The sequence below is a fragment of the Caloenas nicobarica genome, chromosome 2 (genome assembly GCF_036013445.1).
Source record: "Caloenas nicobarica isolate bCalNic1 chromosome 2, bCalNic1.hap1, whole genome shotgun sequence".
In the NCBI taxonomy this organism is placed as follows: Eukaryota; Metazoa; Chordata; class Aves; order Columbiformes; family Columbidae; genus Caloenas; species Caloenas nicobarica.
Genome location: NC_088246.1, coordinates 29,658,893 through 29,676,020, shown reverse-complemented (window position 1 = coordinate 29,676,020; position 17,128 = coordinate 29,658,893). Strand labels below are relative to the sequence as shown.

At 35.5% G+C, this 17,128-nt stretch overlaps 1 protein-coding gene across 1 annotated transcript in view; it reads left to right on the top strand.

Annotated features, from left to right (window-relative positions):
- The window catches only part of THSD7A (thrombospondin type 1 domain containing 7A), a 193,778-nt gene that overhangs the window by 96,184 nt on the left and 80,466 nt on the right, over positions 1-17,128 (top strand). The window contains exons 6-7 of the mRNA XM_065628411.1: positions 3,366-3,521; positions 5,832-6,035. Coding sequence (XP_065484483.1) covers positions 3,366-3,521; positions 5,832-6,035 — 360 coding nt within the window. The remainder of the gene's footprint in view (positions 1-3,365; positions 3,522-5,831; positions 6,036-17,128) is intronic.

Genomic DNA, 17,128 nt, shown 5'->3' with positions numbered 1-17,128 from the left:
TATTAGTCATGAAGTTTATCTTGCAGTAAGCCTATGAAGTAGATTGCGTCATCCATTTCCAAGTACCTTTAAAACTCTCGATATAGAATGAGGATGGGAGGAAAATTCCTTTATGAGCATAAATTTATTAGCTGTGAAACCAGTGTGACAAATGACCAGAGGGAGGAAAATGGAGTTATATCTGCTTATACTGCTGCAGCCATGTACAGATTCACTCTCTTTGCCAGCCTGGTCATTACTGGACGCTGGTATGTTCATGGGTCGTGGAGAAGAATGAGGAGGTTGAGAACTTGATAAATGTAGCAAGTACTTAAGAACAGAACTGTGTTTTTTTCTTTTCAGTTCTTTTTCAAATGCGGTCGTTCCGAGAGATGCTTTACAAGGGGATAAAACGTATTCAGCTAAAATTTCCTAATATACTAGATGATTTGAGGAGAGGGTGATTGAATCTCATTTTAGTTTTTAGGTCATTACTTAAAATCTGAAATTCATTCAAAACTGAGTAATTTTTTTTTTTAGTTAGATTGAAGAAGAGAGATTATCAAAATGCATTCACTTTTCTTTCCATTTTTGGCCCCAAATTGGGTCAAATTCCACACAGAGCTTCTAGTATTATACACAGCCTAATCAGCATTCAGCATCACTGCCAAGGACCAAAGAACTATCTTTATTGCTGCCACAGGAGAATATTAAAGGACAGAGATAATATAGGGATTTAAACTGTAAATTTCTGCATCCAGCATCATCTTCTCTCAAAGTGTCTTTGCTAAATGATAAGCAGCAAAAGCTGAGTTCATTTATACTTTCTTGATGCTGTAAAAAATCCATTTAAATCAGTGGGATCAAGGTGTTCCTAAGATACCCAGGCAAGACAAAGTTTTCTTATTTTACTGTCATCTCAAAGAAAAAATTCTGAGTAATCCTGGATGAAATGTATCCTGAGTCTTCAATGATGAAACATTTTTTTTTTAATAATCTGGAATATAACTTATCTGTCCTACTGTTGAATTCTTTTGTTTTAAAAGCAATATATAACATCTGGTAGCAAACATTTGTACATCACTTATATTCTAAGAAGAGCATTTCAAAAATATTTTGGCATATTGATAGATTTATTGATACCACTTACCTGTCCCCAAAGCATTTGTTTCTTCCTCTACACTCTAATGAGTCATGGAAAAGGTAGATATTTTCAGTAATTGTTTTCATGATATGTTTTCATGTTTTCATGTTTGCTGACAAGACCTAGAATTCTTACTGGACAGAAACCTCCAAAAAATTGAAATAGCATTCTTGTTACTTAACTCAGCCTCTTTAAAGCCAAACACAGTCACAATTCTTCATATTTTAGAAGTTCAGGAGCATCGCAAATTTAGCTTGAAGCCAAATGGATTATGATAATAGTGCAGTAGTACCTTCTATTGGCAGACTCTTAAAAATATCTGTTTGAGATATGGAACACCTGTGATATGAATATCTGCTACTTAAAGCTTGCTAACGAAAGGTCTTTGTTTTTTTTCTGAGTAACATACCATGAACTAGTCTGATGGTAAGTGCTTTATCCTGATACAGCCTGGAGATTAAGCAAGGCATTCCCGAGAATGTTTTCTCTGTTCCCTGAAGCAAGGCGTCATCTCAGGGGTGTAATTGACCCTTAATTTCAGCTGTCTCACTTGGGCAATTCCTTGATTAAATCAAGGTTAAAAAAAGTACGGTTAGCAATTACTTACTTTTTTTTTCAATTTTATTTTGTTATTATAAACTATTCAATACAAATTCAATTACAGGCAAATTATTTTTATTTATATCCATGTTCTACACAAGATATGCATATTATGTTGATTATCATGCACGTTAGGTGCTCATATCAAACTTATTGTAAAATTCAGTGTTATGTCATAAAATTAAATTCCAACATAGCATTATGCAAATTTTGGAATATTTGTTGTTATATAATTTTTTATTAAGAGATTGGTGAGCTGGAGGCAGTAATTTTGAATTACTATATGCCATCCTCATGCCTTAATTGTATGGAGCAGCACAGTGTAAAACTGTGCCAAGGATGCAACATAGGAAACTAGAATAGGGCGGCTGATGATTTTTCATTCCCTTTTCATTTAAAAAGTGAGAATTAAATGCTTTTTCTATAACTGGAACCATCTACTTAGAAAGTCTGAATGGAAAGAGACAGATATGTCTACAAATGAGACCATACTTTAACAACCTGATGTTTACTTTAACACTGTATCTATGGTTATTGATCTTGTCTTTCAGAAGGATATTTTGTCATATTCTGACCTTATTTCAGAATATGTTTAATCAGAGAGCTCTTTCCATCAAAAGAGACTATTTGTAGTGATAGCAGAAAAATCCTGTGAAAAAATGCTGAGGGAGTAGGATGAGGGTGTTTTAAGCTAAGGAATTGCATGTTTCTTCAATCAACTGAAGTGAATGAGTATGACAGACTTCAATTTGCCTTCCAGCAGATATTCTCTGCTTAGTTTATATTTTGTGAAGTCCTGTATTATGAAAGAGAATTAAAATCTCACTTGTAATGAAATAGTATATTTTGATATAGAGTTCTGTGTCTTAGTCTGGCACCTTATAGAGTTGTCTTGTTATTTATGTAACCTGGAAATTCAAAAAAGTAAATTATGGAAGGAGCAGTGTGATTTTGGCCTCTTCCAGAGCTTATTGATCCTTAAAGAACACAAGAATCTGCCTTGACATTTCTCTTTATAGATTAATATTTCAATGAAAAAATCAATTCTCTTGAGCAGTGTTGTAATTATTTATATGCAAACCATATATGTATCTAAAACAAAGCCTTTCTCAAACTAAATCTTCTTGCTGAATGTGCACTTGAAGGTCTTTAAAGAAAAAACAAAATGTCATCATAATTTTAACTGTGTTTCAGGTTATAGCTTAAAATTAATCTTCTAAACATTAATTGGGCAGGCTTTTGAAGTTATAGTATCATACAGGAGCAAATGGATTTATACAGCTTTTTGTTCAGTTTCTTAAGTGAAGACAAACTGAACAAGACAGCAAGACATTGATTTTACACAGAGCACAATGTGGACAAATGTTGTTGTAACATCATCTATCCATTACATGAAAGGACCAGGTCCAAGAGGGTGCTGCAATATCTACGATTTTCCCAACTCCATGTAATCAGATTTGGCTCTGTTCATGCAGAGAGTTAAACTGACTTCTGCTTCGTTTTTTCAAGATAGGCGTTTTACTATCACTTCATCAGATTAAAATGAGGATAGCAGCCTTTCTGAATGAAGGGTAGTTCTGTCCACTTAGAATGGAGGATCGTGACTGGTGACGTGAGAAATGTGTTGACTTTGTTTTGACAGCCTCAAGGCCAGTGGACCATAAGCTGTGTACGGGACCTCTTCCCAGCACCTCCCAGCTGTGCCATATCCCCTGTCCTACAGAGTGTGAGACCTCGGCATGGTCAGCCTGGGGTCCATGCACCTATGAAAGCTGTGATGACCCTCAGGCCAAGAAGGGTACGTAAAAATTCAGTGAAACCTTTTAATGGTGATTATTTCGTATTCCTGAGTCACTAGGGACCACTGGATATGCAAGCATACTGAATTTTGTACCAAGACGACTATATCCAGTGCCTCAGCATCAAAAAAAAGGTCATTGAATTAGGACTGTATTTATCACTACTGCTCCACCAAAGCTGGCAAAAATGTAGGCTGTTTACTAAGCTCTCAAGATCAGGTTGGGTTATTACAAGTCAATTCCAGTTTTAAACTTTCAAACTGAAAGGCATACTGCTTGTGTACGTGTTCAAATCACAATTCTTTCCAAAGGAGGACAGAAGCAGCCTTTGAGGTGCATAGTGTCCAAGTCGCTCAAAGGTTTATAGTTCAGTGATAGCTTAAGAGTTCACCAGTAGACTGTAAAGCATTCTCTGGCAAAGAGTTGAGATCATTCGCTGTTGATAACTGATGCTGTTTTACTGGTGACATACGTGCTGGTTTCAATTTTCATGTGTTTAACAGTTTATTCCTATGCAAAACAGGTTGTGGTAACCTGATATCAAAATAGGAAAGCAAGAATACAGTGACAAGGACCTCATGTAAGAATTCTTCAGGTTTCTGGCTCTAAATAAGAAAAAGCGGCCAAGTCATTGCTGTGATGTGATGTGATTATCTGACAAAAGCTGAGAATACAAACTTCTTGATTGAAAACACTCATTAGAAAGAGCAGCCACATATGTGCACTTGAAGGAGCAACTGTAATTGCCACATTAGCTTAGCTGCTTATTCCTGGTATACCACTAGCTGCCCTTCAGTCTGGGCAGCAACAATCCAAGTTTTACAATGCTGTCTCAGGGTAATGTGACCTGACCTTGGTCAATTCAAGAAGGAAAAAGCAGTTCATTGTGTAAGCCCATTGGATGGAGTATTCTCTGAGTATAGCGGTCAAGTAGTCTGTTATTTCTGTTGTTGTTCCATCACTGAAAGGTTTGCTACATTTTCAGGGGTAATGTTTAGGTTTGTGAGACTGATTTGGACACCTGTCTAATGGAAATGTATTAGGATGTATTTTATGCAAGTCTTTATTCCTGCACACATGACCAGGGATCTTTTCTCAGCTACCAATGTTTTCCTCTTATCTGGAAATTCTTAGAATTTGTTTTACAATTACATTTACAGTTCTGAGAGAATTATGTGAAAGTTGTACAGGCACTCCCAGTTTTAGCAGCAAGTCTCTCTACATATTTCAGGAATGGCCCTTTACTGTGGATCATTTGCCACCTTTGTTGCAGTAGACAATGGGGTTCTTTTTATGAAATTATATCAGCCTTTTGTGGCAGGCTTAGTAAACCTCTTCAATTTAGAAAAAAAAATAGATACATGGAAATGTATTTTTAGAGTAATATTTTTTTATAATTTAATTAAGAGGTACATCTTCAAACAAAGAATCCATTTTTGCACATATGTGTTTGAAAATTCTCTCCTGTTTAGTTTGTGTCCTGGTAGATATTAAAGAGTTATACATAATATTTTATTTAAAAAAAATCTGTGTATTACTAACCTGTCTGCATATCAAGATAAAACGAAGACGACTGTGAAGAGATGTGAAAAGAAAGAAAACTTTGCCAAAATAAAAATATTCCAATCAGATATATCAGGAACTCTAGAAAACTATTACACAAGAAACTATTTCCTGATTCTGTTCAGTTTGGTTAGGTTGTTCTGACTGTAGATTAGTCTGGCTTTTTCAATATGCTGTCCTGAAAGTGAGAGAAAGGCTTGTTCTCAGAGAGTGACATCGACTTGGCAGATGCCACACTGCCATCAGTTTCTCTGATCGAAAATGAGCTTAGATAGTCTCAAGGAAATTTGTAAATGCTCACAAGGAGAGTGTTTAGAAGCTGATTTCACTTGATAATCTATCCCTGTTGGAAGGTACCTGAGAAGAAAACAAACAACATGTTTGAGAAATGGCAACCCAGCAATGTAGTCACAATTTGTTAGATGATACAGCAAGAGAGATGCACAGGAAATTACTCCTGTCTCTCTCCTGGAGTACGTATGACTAGGATAAACAGGGATTCAAGGCAAAGCTTACTGAATAAAGTCAAAACTTGTGATGCTCTTGTTAAGTTTTACCTCCCTTCCTCCTTCAATGAATTCTTCTACTCAGTTCTCTAAAATGCATTGTTGCACTGAGTGTCGGTGGTATCTTTTACACAGAAGAGAAACATAACTGTTCACTTAGATGTAGATAGATAAAAATCTCTTCACTTTGCATTTTAGAATTGACTTGTTCTGCCCTTTCTATTTTCATGGACATTTCAGGCTTTAAACTAAGGAAACGGCGCATCACCAATGAGCCTACCGGAGGAACAGGAAACTGCCCTCACCTGCTGGAAGCCATCCCATGTGAGGAGCCCTCCTGCTACGACTGGAGAATCGTGGGGTTGGAGGAGTGCATTCCTGACAATGAGAAGCCATGTGGTGCTGGTACACAGGTTCCCGTTGTTGTCTGCATCAACAGTGATGGTAAGACGCCCCACAGTCCACAGCAACTAGAGTGAAGATGCTAAAATATAGTCCAAGAGGGTTAGCAGTTTTTGTTGTTCTCAGCTTTCTCAGTCTTCAAGACCAAGCTGACTAGAAGAGAGAGAAATGTCTGTTAGTATTGGTTAGGTAGGATAGGCCCTCTAGTTGCTCTAGGATCAAGCTCCTTCTCCTACATGCTGTAGATTTTCAAAAGTTCCCAAAGAGACTTTGAGAAAAGTCAGTACGAAACAGCTATTGCTTTTCAGTAGGTCAGACTCATGCCTGCAATGACTTGACTGAATTTCGTGATGTAATCCTACTAACAAATCTGATCTGCTGAGCGCAAAACCATATAAAGTGTGAGTAAAGTAAGATGTATTGCACTAAGCATAGCTGGAAGAAAAATAATAATGTGTTTATTAAAAAGCATGTTTTGATTTGTGTTATGAAGTTGGTTTGACAGTCTAGGCTGTCTGTCTTCTTCAAAAGGTCAGAAAAATACCATCATTATTCAATTATCCTCTGTGAGAGAAAACAGATTTTGCATGGCACAGTCATGAAAACCAATTTTGAAAGCTGCTTACAAAATATTTTAATCTATGGAAGACTCATGGATTACTGTTGCAAGAATATTCCTTATTAATTCATAATACTACAGTTTAGAGCGGCATATGAATTAAAATAATTGTACTGACTACAGTGTAGTTATGCTAAGAAACTTCTACCTCCCTATAGAGGATTAAGTAAGTGTACACCACTGATGAGTATTTAACAGCTACACAAAATATTTTCTGATTAAATTCATCAGAAGTAGTAAGAACTGATTATAGAGAGATTTAAATCCTGAGCTTTCATGCTCAAGAATTTGGGTCATAATTGAGTTTTGGGGCTTAAATTGGAGAAATTAGAGTGTAAGCTTTATTTTTCTGCCTACACCTAAGAGAACTTGTAAGCCTTTTTACAGCCCAGACAGAGATTAGCCTAGAATTACAATATTGAATCTACTACATTTTATGTTCCTTTTCCTAAAAATTTCGCTTCACAGTGTAAGAATTTCTTGGCAACAACACTAAAAATATTTGAAGTTTTGTTTGTATACATCGTCAGGTGAAAAATGGCCTTTTCCTCATAAATTAAAGTTTTCCCTATGTAATTCTGAAATTTTGTCTTTTTTTTTTTCTTTTTAATAGCAAAAAAAATTGTAGACCAAACAAACAAGTGTATTTTTTTCCTTTACTAGATTTCGCATAGTTTGGCTTACCTTTAGTTTTGAGGAGTGGTATTTGCTCACTTGTCTAACTTCTGATTAGCCTAATTTCTTTCTAGATTGTAATACAGTCATTTATGTTGACTGTAATTTATTGTAGCCATAATACATTTGGAGGATGCAATTGAGCTTCTCAACTTTGAGATAAGTTTTATGTGTATGGTATTTGCTATTTTTCTGTTTCAAACTCACAGGATTTGCTCTCTGCACTTCATGGTCTTTTTTGGCAAAATTGGACTTGTGAATAACTTTTTTACTGACAGTACTAATCTTTGTCTATCTATCTTTCTGACTTATATGTCATTATATATTACTATAATTAGATTACATTATACATTGCCTATATCAGCAATCCATCCCAAAAGGAGTGAGGAATCAGGCTTTGGCTATGTGCCTGTAAGTCTTTAATCTTAAAGAGTTTTGGACGCAGCTTCAAGGAATGGAGAAAACAAACTGCAATTATGGTTCCTTTTGCAAAGGTCTAATCACCCACAAAGATATATGTTCAATATCTTTGACAGAGTGCAAAAGCAATGGAGAGTAATGCAGTGGATTGCCTCAGCTCTCCCTCCAAATTGTTTCTTTCTCTTAGTTAAGATCTTCTGTGATCTTCACCAGTAATACTAAGTGACTTTTCCTTGGGTCTCTCCTGAGAAAGATTAGCATGATACAGTAGAAGCAAAGTGTGAAGTAAGGAACAACCAACCTCAGTAACTCCCATCTAGTACTCTGGCCTCCTAGCCTGGCATGTGTATCCTTCTTCATCAAATGCTTCTTGTGGGCATCCAGATTCTGCTCTGCAAAATCTAGGAGAGCAGCACCTTGCAATCAGGCAGGTTTTACATCAAGCCCTACAACTGCAAGGTAGTCTGCAGTAAAATAAAGTTTGGAGAACGTTACATTGTCTTAACATCATGGTTTAAATTAATCATAATATGAAACTTGTGATATTCAGTGTCCTTTGAGCACTTCTTGGAGAAGACTGCATTGACTGTCAGTTGAGGACTGTGGTTCAATTAATGGGATAGATAATTTGTGTGATAATCGCATGTCATAATTTTGTTCTAAATGGCACACAGGGAATTTTGTTCAGTTTTACGGGTAAAAATTACTGTGAAGGGAAACGACTTGTGGAAAGAATTAATTATTGACTGAGTTTGCTCTTTTACTTCATCTGAACTAATCTTTACTTAACAATACCTTCTTCAGTATTTTCAAGAGTTTGTTTTAGTTTGCTTTGATTTTTAGTTCATAGGAGTTAATTAGCCAATCTTAAATCAGTGCCTGGATAGGAGAGGTTGGATCAAAGGGACTTAAGCATTGTCTACTGTAAATATATTGCTTTATCAAAAGATAAACCTCACACTGATCAGTATCTTTTCTTTCTGTTGACTGTTGCATCATTATATATGTTTAAAGCATAATTAGTTGGGATAACATGTCTTGACCTGGGTGTTTTACTTTGCAATTAGAATCAAGTAAGTGTTTGTGAGATTGTTTTATATAATTGGAATGAGCTTCTCTCTTCCATTTGGTATAAAGATAAGAGTCATTACAGCCTTTGAGACAACAGCAAACAATAGATTATCCTCCTGTGTTGTTGCTGGAGGCTTATGATTGTCATTCTCTTTCCACAGCGGATTGCAGTAATCAGAATTTTCATTCAGGCTGAAAAAAATATGACAGTTAGTACCCTAGGTTGTCATTGTAGAGGCTATAATGAACTTTGATGTATTTTATTATATAAATGGAACTTCAGGCTTTTATTGTGGAAAGAACCTTTTCAGAATAAATATTCTTAGTCTTCCAGGAAATTTTACAAAGGAGCTCCCTTCTGTGAAAAAACCTTTCAGTTGTGGAAACTCCAGTACTAGACAGAAACTGATCAGAATTCCTCTAATATATACATTATTTTAATAATTAGAGACATGCTACAGATTAACTTTTGCTAATGATAGAATTACATTTTTTAGTAAATCATAATTAATCTATTTATATATTTATGCAGTATATAAAAGGCATACTTGTATGCATACACACACAGAGGTATGTACATATTATCCATGATTAAGTCCTTTAATGTAGTTAAGAAGAGTGATTTTACAACAGATTAATTATTTCTCTGTAGCTATGGCAATCTATGAAGAATACCATTTCAAAAATATTTCTGTACTAAAGACTCAGTCTATTGTAGGATAGCTGACCACCTCTCCACTCCATAACAGATACATTAGTGCTATTTATATGTAAATAGGGCAAAATAATTTCCGACATAAAAGTCTGCAAAATTAACTACTGCTGAAAATGCCTACAAAATGCTGGTTCATGCATTATGCTTTTTTTAGGTTTTTACCTTTGTGCCAAACTCTGCAGCACAGGTACCACAGGGGCTGTGGCATTAGCAATGTTCTTCTGACTCTCAGACAGTAGGCTGAAATTACTTGCTCATTTTGTAGGAACATGTAAACAATAAATTGCTTTACAACCTTTATAATATACTCAGCTTTGTAGCATTGCATGTATTACTCTGGATAAAACAGATCTCGCTTTTGAAGCGCAAATTTCTTCCGGACTTTGTTCAAGTTCACTAATTGTTGGGTTACATTTAGCTCCACAAGGAAAAAGGGTGGACTCAGTGCCACCTCCTGCCTCACAGCTGTGAGAGATGACGAGCTTTAGAAGAGGGAGCCATGGCAACAGCAAAGCTTTGTGTACAGGCAAATTCCTGCAACTCTTTGAAGTAGCAAAATTGTTCCTGAAGTACTCCAGGCATAGATACGTGCTGACATAGATGAGTGCCACAAGTTCTCTTCTGGCACCTGGACATACATGGGTGACGCAGGTCTGGTCTTCCTGAGCCTGGAGCATGAATTTAAACCATGGTGTTGGTACTTAATTAAAAGATATAGAAGGTAAACAAGACTGTTTTGTTAAGACACTCAGATGTAAACATTTCAAATGGATTAGTTCAGCTACTTCGTGTGGAGTGGCTCAAACACCGTACTGTCCAAAATGGAACAGTGTACATTTCCTTTACCTGTGTTTATTCTCAGCTAGTGTGACTGACTGAAGACTGTACTTCAGGTATAAGACAATCCTATAGGATTTAATTGCTTTTCTGTTTTCCTCTAGACTTAGAAATCTTTCTTTCTGAAATATTTCTTGTCTTCCTTTTATTGAATTTTAATTTGAAGAAAAGCTTATAAAATTTCTTCATGTAGTTTAAATTTTCTTCTATAGTTTTCTGATCAACATCAGTATTTAGTTTCTTAATTTTTGGCTCGTGGCATTATATCTTCTTACAGTAGGCATCTAATTAAATATATACAATAAACTGGGAGAAACTGAAGACCGGCTGGTGCAACAATTTTCACTTAAAATATTTTGGCTAGTTTAAAAATTGGCTCTTTCTATGTATTTATGGTTTGAGTCAAATATATGCTAAAGGAATAGCTTCTGGTCTTCATTACTTTTTCTAATGGAAAACAATAGGAGAATAAATTGAAGCTTTATATGTGTGCCCAATTATAAAGAATCTACTTCTGCCCTTTCTATTGTGTGGCTATATGCATTGAATGAAGAAACCATCAGACTGGTTGGATTTTTTTAATGATTATTTAAAAAGAAAATGTCTACTTTGTGTCACTTTATGACTTAGTTCTTTAAAAAGAATGAAGAGCCAGATTGGAATTCGAATTACATTGAATTATTGAGTTAATCCTGTAAGAGAACCCAGATCAAAATCTGGCCAATGCTCGGCAGTCAATTAGTAGAAAAATACAGTAGCTAATGACAGTTTCTTTTGGCGCATACTGCCTTATGCTTACAGGAACTTGGTTATATGGGCATTAGTCATCATTTCCCAATATTAATTTCCGAGCTATTGTCACTACAGAATTGATTTGAACTGTTCTTTTCTGCCTGACAGCTTTTAGGCTGACCATCTGAGGCATTTAAATCAAATGTGAGATGCACACTTTGTCCTTCACTGTAAATGCATAGGATATTAAATTTATAACCCAGTCCTTTCTTTCTTTTGATTTGTCTGGGTACATAAAAACTATTGAGTATGTCGATTGGATGTTTGTTATAGGTAAGAATTTGTTACTGACGGTAAAACATAGTCTGTTTAAAGGACCTTAAAACTGATATTCTCAGGACATGATGTTTCAGAGCATTGGACTTCTAAGGCATTTCTTTTTAACAAGATTTGCTTTATTTAGTATAAAGGAATATAAGGAAAAAATAGTGCACACTATTGCTTAAACTATACCATTTCAGTTCTCTAAGAAGTTTGATAATTGATAATTCTTCTGTCAATAAAGGGTCACATTTAATATATCATACTAATTCCTTTCTGCCTCTCATCTTGACATTAGGAAAGTGGATATTTACCTATTAAGTTCCGCATAAGAACGGGTGTTTTTAGTGTTTGTATAACATTAAGTGATTTCACTATATGGGATGGCTTAAATACATCACTTGCTTTCTGAGTGTCTTTAATAGTTGGCCTGGAATGTGATGTGATTATTTCCATTAAAGGGATAAATAAAACAAAGCCAGAGTTTCATCTGCATTGTGCAATAAACAATTATCATTTATGACAGTGTGATAGACCCTTGTTTCCAATTTATCACATTTTTGAAGACAGAGTTGCACTTGGTATGGGCAATGCCTGCAGAGACATTAATGTTCAAAAAGAATATAATTAAGTTAAAAATAGATGGGCCAACTTAATTACCAAAATCTTTTTCTCTTGTCATAGATCATAATTAGACACCCTAGTCAGATGAGTTCACTGGGTTTTGGCGTGTTTACTTCTGAAATGTACTATAACATCTTTGCAGACAAGCTGTACTGGTGTACTTAAAATTTATTGGACATCTAGGAGTAGAAGTTGTCCTAGTGGGAAGCACAAATATTTGTGAAATATACCGCAGAGAGTGCAATTACCTGTTTCATATGATGTATGCTCTTAGTAACCTGCTTTTGTTTTGATGGCACAACCAGATGGAAAAGTAAGGTATTGCAAGAACTGCTTGTAGTAGCAATAGGCAGATTAGGAGAGGGGAGATTTTGATGCATAAATTTTTATTTACATAGCAGCCTGTAAAGCAGGAACCCAGTCCTGATTAGAATCCAAGCTTCCTCGTAATAATAATGCAGAGAGTCATAACTGTAGATACATTTCAAGGCACTTGTTTTTTTTAGGAAGGTCAGTCTAATGCTTTACAATCTTTCCATTTGTTACTTCAAATTGTGCTGTTATGAAAAAAAGGTATTTATGGACTTACAGATGGGTTGTAAAACTGGATTTATAGACATACTATTGAATTTCCTTGGTTTTGTATTTGTGTATTTGATGGGAGTCAATTTTCCATCTGAGACAAAAAGGTTTCACAGGCCTATTTATGTTTTATGACAACCTGCATGCTAATGGTAAATTTTCTTAATAAATGTTATCAAACTTCAGAACTGTAAAACTAGTGTTTTGATAAATAGTGACGATTAAAACATCTTCATTAGCCAGTCACGTTGAGCCAGAAAAATAGGAATTTTATTCTCAGTACTTCCAGCCTTAAGCAGCTCATTTTCTGACCTTTCTTTCGGATCATAATTTGTGTTGAGTCCCGATTAATGTAAAACCACTCTTATCTGCCAAGAAATATTTGATTTCACAAGTGTTCCAGTGGGAACTTAAAGAGGCTTGAGATAATCTGTGTCATTTTGCAATTCTTGTAACTCATGTGCACTGCACAAGCACCATCTCTACCAAATACTTAAGAAAACTTCAGACTAAGAATAAAACGTACTCAGCCACAATGATTACTTCAAATTAGAGCAAACAACTGAGGATTTAAGTTTCTCCAGTGTTCCTAGTCATATGTTCTGGATTTTGGGGTGCAAGTACCTTTTGCAGGTTTTCAGCTACATAAAGTCACAGACCTGTTGCAGAGGGAAAATAATAGATTTGTTCCTGGGATTTGGTGAAAAGGTGGGTGGAAGACAAGAGGAAGAAACTGATACTGACCAAGCAATGAGGTTAAGAACTGGGGAAAGGTAGGATTTGACCCTTATTTCTGCCAGGACAGTTTACTGAGAGCAAGTAAGGAACTCAAAGGAAGTTGCAAAATTTCTCTACATGGCAGGGATTAGGGGGAGGATTCAGTCTGGTGATGGTCAGCCCAAGAGGGGATTTGGCAAGCAGCTTGACGGAACTTGGCAGAGCTGGGTGAAAGGGACAGTGAGTTGACAGACTGGAATTAGTGTCTGGAGAAAATACGGCTGGATAAGAAGCCAGAGAAGGGGAGGAAGGAAGGAAATTCATCACTTTTGGAGCTGGAACACAGCGCGCTATAGTCTGTTTCTGCTTTTGTCCCATGACATCACCCTGCAGAGCAGTAAGTATCCAGAGTCAGTGCAACACTCATGGCTGAAGTACTGTTTTTCATTTGGTTTCTGTTTCAAACCAGAAAGTTGGAAATAAATATTATGTCAAAATTAAGTATTTTAGGTTGCAAAGCCAAGACCTCAAACATTAGGAAGTTAAGGTAGGTTGTCTGGTTCATATGTAGAATGTATCAGATGGAATTCTTTAATTATTTAATTGTGTCTACATGACATTTTCCCCACAGAACCTGCTACTTATTTGTGAAACGTATGTATCTGCTTTGGGGATTAAGTGGCATTTTGCAGTAATGAATGCTTTGTCTTTGAGACAACTAGCCTTAGTTGTCTTCTTCTTCAGGATTTAATTTTGCTTCGCATTTGTTCAGCATCAGCAAAACGTAAATAATACTGGCCTGTTACATCTTGAGTGTTCTGAAAATACAAGTATTAATGGACGTCTGATTGCCATGATGGAAAGATCTTAGGAAAATTACCAATTCTGTTTCAATAACACTTTTAATTAATGCGTGGTAAATAAAACATAGGCTCATGCCTTGAACAAAGAGAATAAAACTAAAAATACCAAATAGCTACTCATTAAGGAGTTCCCAATCTGTGAACTGAGGAGGAAGGGACCCAGTGGAATTATGCGTGTGATTATGCAATTGAAAAAAACCTATATTGCAAAGGCAACTTTAATTCTGGCATTTACTACTGCTGTTTGATCTCTTGATATAATTTTGGGGGAGTAATTTATGGATTAGCTATATAAATCTTGCCCTAGGAGTTAACAGATATTTGGTTTTAATTTTACTAATTCGAGACATCCTTTATTGGTACTGATATTATTTTATAAATAGCAAATTGCTGCATTAGTCTTTTCCAGTGAAAATACGTTAAGTAGAAACTATATCATATATCTTGTTCTGAATGTCTCAAAATGGACTTATTTTTTTAAGGTGGGAAAAAGAAGAATAACGCTAGCTAGAAGCTTCTTAACTCTTGTGGGAGGCTTCTAGAAGACCTGTGATGTCCTTCTAGTAGGGGAAGGGGCTCTTATTTCCATGGTACGGCTAATTTTTCTGAGTAGGTTCAAATCTGCAGTGAAATCTGTCAGATTTCTGTGACTTTAGGATATTAGCTTGTATAACTTATTAACAAAGTAGAAAATTTATAAGGTCCCTATACTTGCAGATGTGTTCCTGCTACTTTCGGGTTTGTTGCGTGACTATGTTATTGTATTTCCTTAATTTAGCATAGGTTATTCTTATAAATAGTGGTATTTACTGCTGATTGCTTTCCTGAGAGCTCTTTGTCTGAAATCATATACAGAGAGGCCGGGAGAAAGCAGAAGTCAAAAGAATAGGTTAGTTTTAGTCTTCTGGAGAGGAATCAGTTATAAAAATATTTCCAAAGGACAAGATTAATTTGCAGTCTGAGCTCCCTAAAGGCATGCTGTGCCTTTCACTTGTAATGATGAGAAAATATTCATTGCAAGATAGATAAAATGATGTTCTCCAAAGACTGCATTTTATCTGCCAGTAGTAGGACACGGAAAGAAGCATCCATGAAATTAATTATAAAACTGTTTCTCAGAAATGTGTAAACATGACAGTGGCAGTGATCTCTTTTACACCTCTTGGGTCCTGTGTTTTAACTGTGATTGAATTGAGCTGTCAGGTTACATCCAGAGTGACAACTCTTTACTAGCTGCAGCTGGATGAATAATGCAAAGACAATGTTTGCAATCATCTTTTACTATATAAAATAATTCTTCTCATTCTTTTAAAAGTCCTTTTGAGTTACAGGTATATTTGTGTGGCAAGAGGTATCACAGATATTCGTGAATATATAGCTGTAAACTTGCTTCAAATTCACTTTATAGTAGTGAAATATTAGATAATTGGCATACTGAAGAATTCATCTAATATTCTGTCAGCTGCATGCCATTAGTCATTCTCTTCAGCTCTGAGTTATGCTCTTGCATTAGAGAGAGGAATAACATTAAAATGTTGGTGACCAAATTCCAGGAAAATACTTGGTGATGAAACTGCAGTGCTGAAGTATTTATGAACCAATTTGTGAGGCAACTTTGTGAACTTCTGAGCTTAAATGTATTAGTTATCCTTCAAAACTCATATTTATGCAGAAAATGAGAAGGGTGAAGTTCATGAAATTCATGGATATTCAGTGTCTCTTGAAAACTAGGCCATTTAAGGTAGCTGTTTAAAATATGCAGGTTATTTGGGATTTGTTGAAAAGATTGACTGTGGAGAGCACTGTCATTCTAGTGACGTTAATGGAGCTGTCACATTGTTTTCATGCTATTGTTTTTGTAGTCTTGCCCATTATTTCCTTTTTATGCTTCTATTCCTTATTCACATCCCTGAATGTTAATCTAGTTCAGATCAGCACATCAGAATTACAATTTCAAATCGTACTTGTTTGAAATCTCTGACATTCCATTGCCCTTCCTGGACTAGTTCTCCTCCTAACTTTTACTTATTGGAGAGGAAAGGGAAAAGTCTAAAAGAACAGTTACAATAAAATACTTGTGAAACCTTTTTATAATGCTCTACTTGTCCATATCTGATGAGTTTAGAAATTTGATAAGAATATCTGGTAGTGAAAAAATAGTAATATAATTCCCCATGTTTAACAAAACTTCTTGTGTTCTAAATAATCAAAAAGTCATAGTGAAATGCTAAAATAAAAGCATATAGCATTTTCAAATCCATGTATTTTAAATCCTATTTCCAATGTTCAAAATTACACTGCAAATATTTCTAAAGTCTGCCAAAGGATTTTTTTTCACTTTTAAATACAGCAGTGTCTGTAACATTTTACAAAAAAATGCAAATGTCTTGATTGGGAAGAGTTTATGAGACTGTCCAGTTGATCTTGGGATCAGCTGTATCTTTTTAAGATGAGTTGGTGCTTTTGCCAAGTGTTCTTAGGAACACACTGTGAATTTTCAAGTGATATAATCCCCTAGATTTGCACTGTGACTTCTTGTTTCCTTATGGCTCTGTCAGCACTTTTCCCGTCTTTCCCCATTCTGCTTAAAATGGCCTATTGGTCTGACATATTGATCCCACTTGGTCCCATGACTAATATTGATTTTATCCTCAATGGGACCATAGCCTTTCATCAAACTTACTTTTTCTTTCATATCAAAATGACATTTGATTAGCTTATTTGACACTAGAAGGCAACTGCACTTGGTTATGATCAATACACTTGTATTCTCTGTTCCTTATCATTCTCTGTAGGACTATGTTAGCAAATGAACCATGAAAATATTTCAACTACCTGTCAAGCAGTAGGAAAATCTTACTCCTGTTGTTAAGCAACATGTAGGTGCTTTGCTTGGCTCTTTATTAGAATTACTGGACTACTATTCCTGTGTTACATGTCTACTACAGCAAAAAGTATA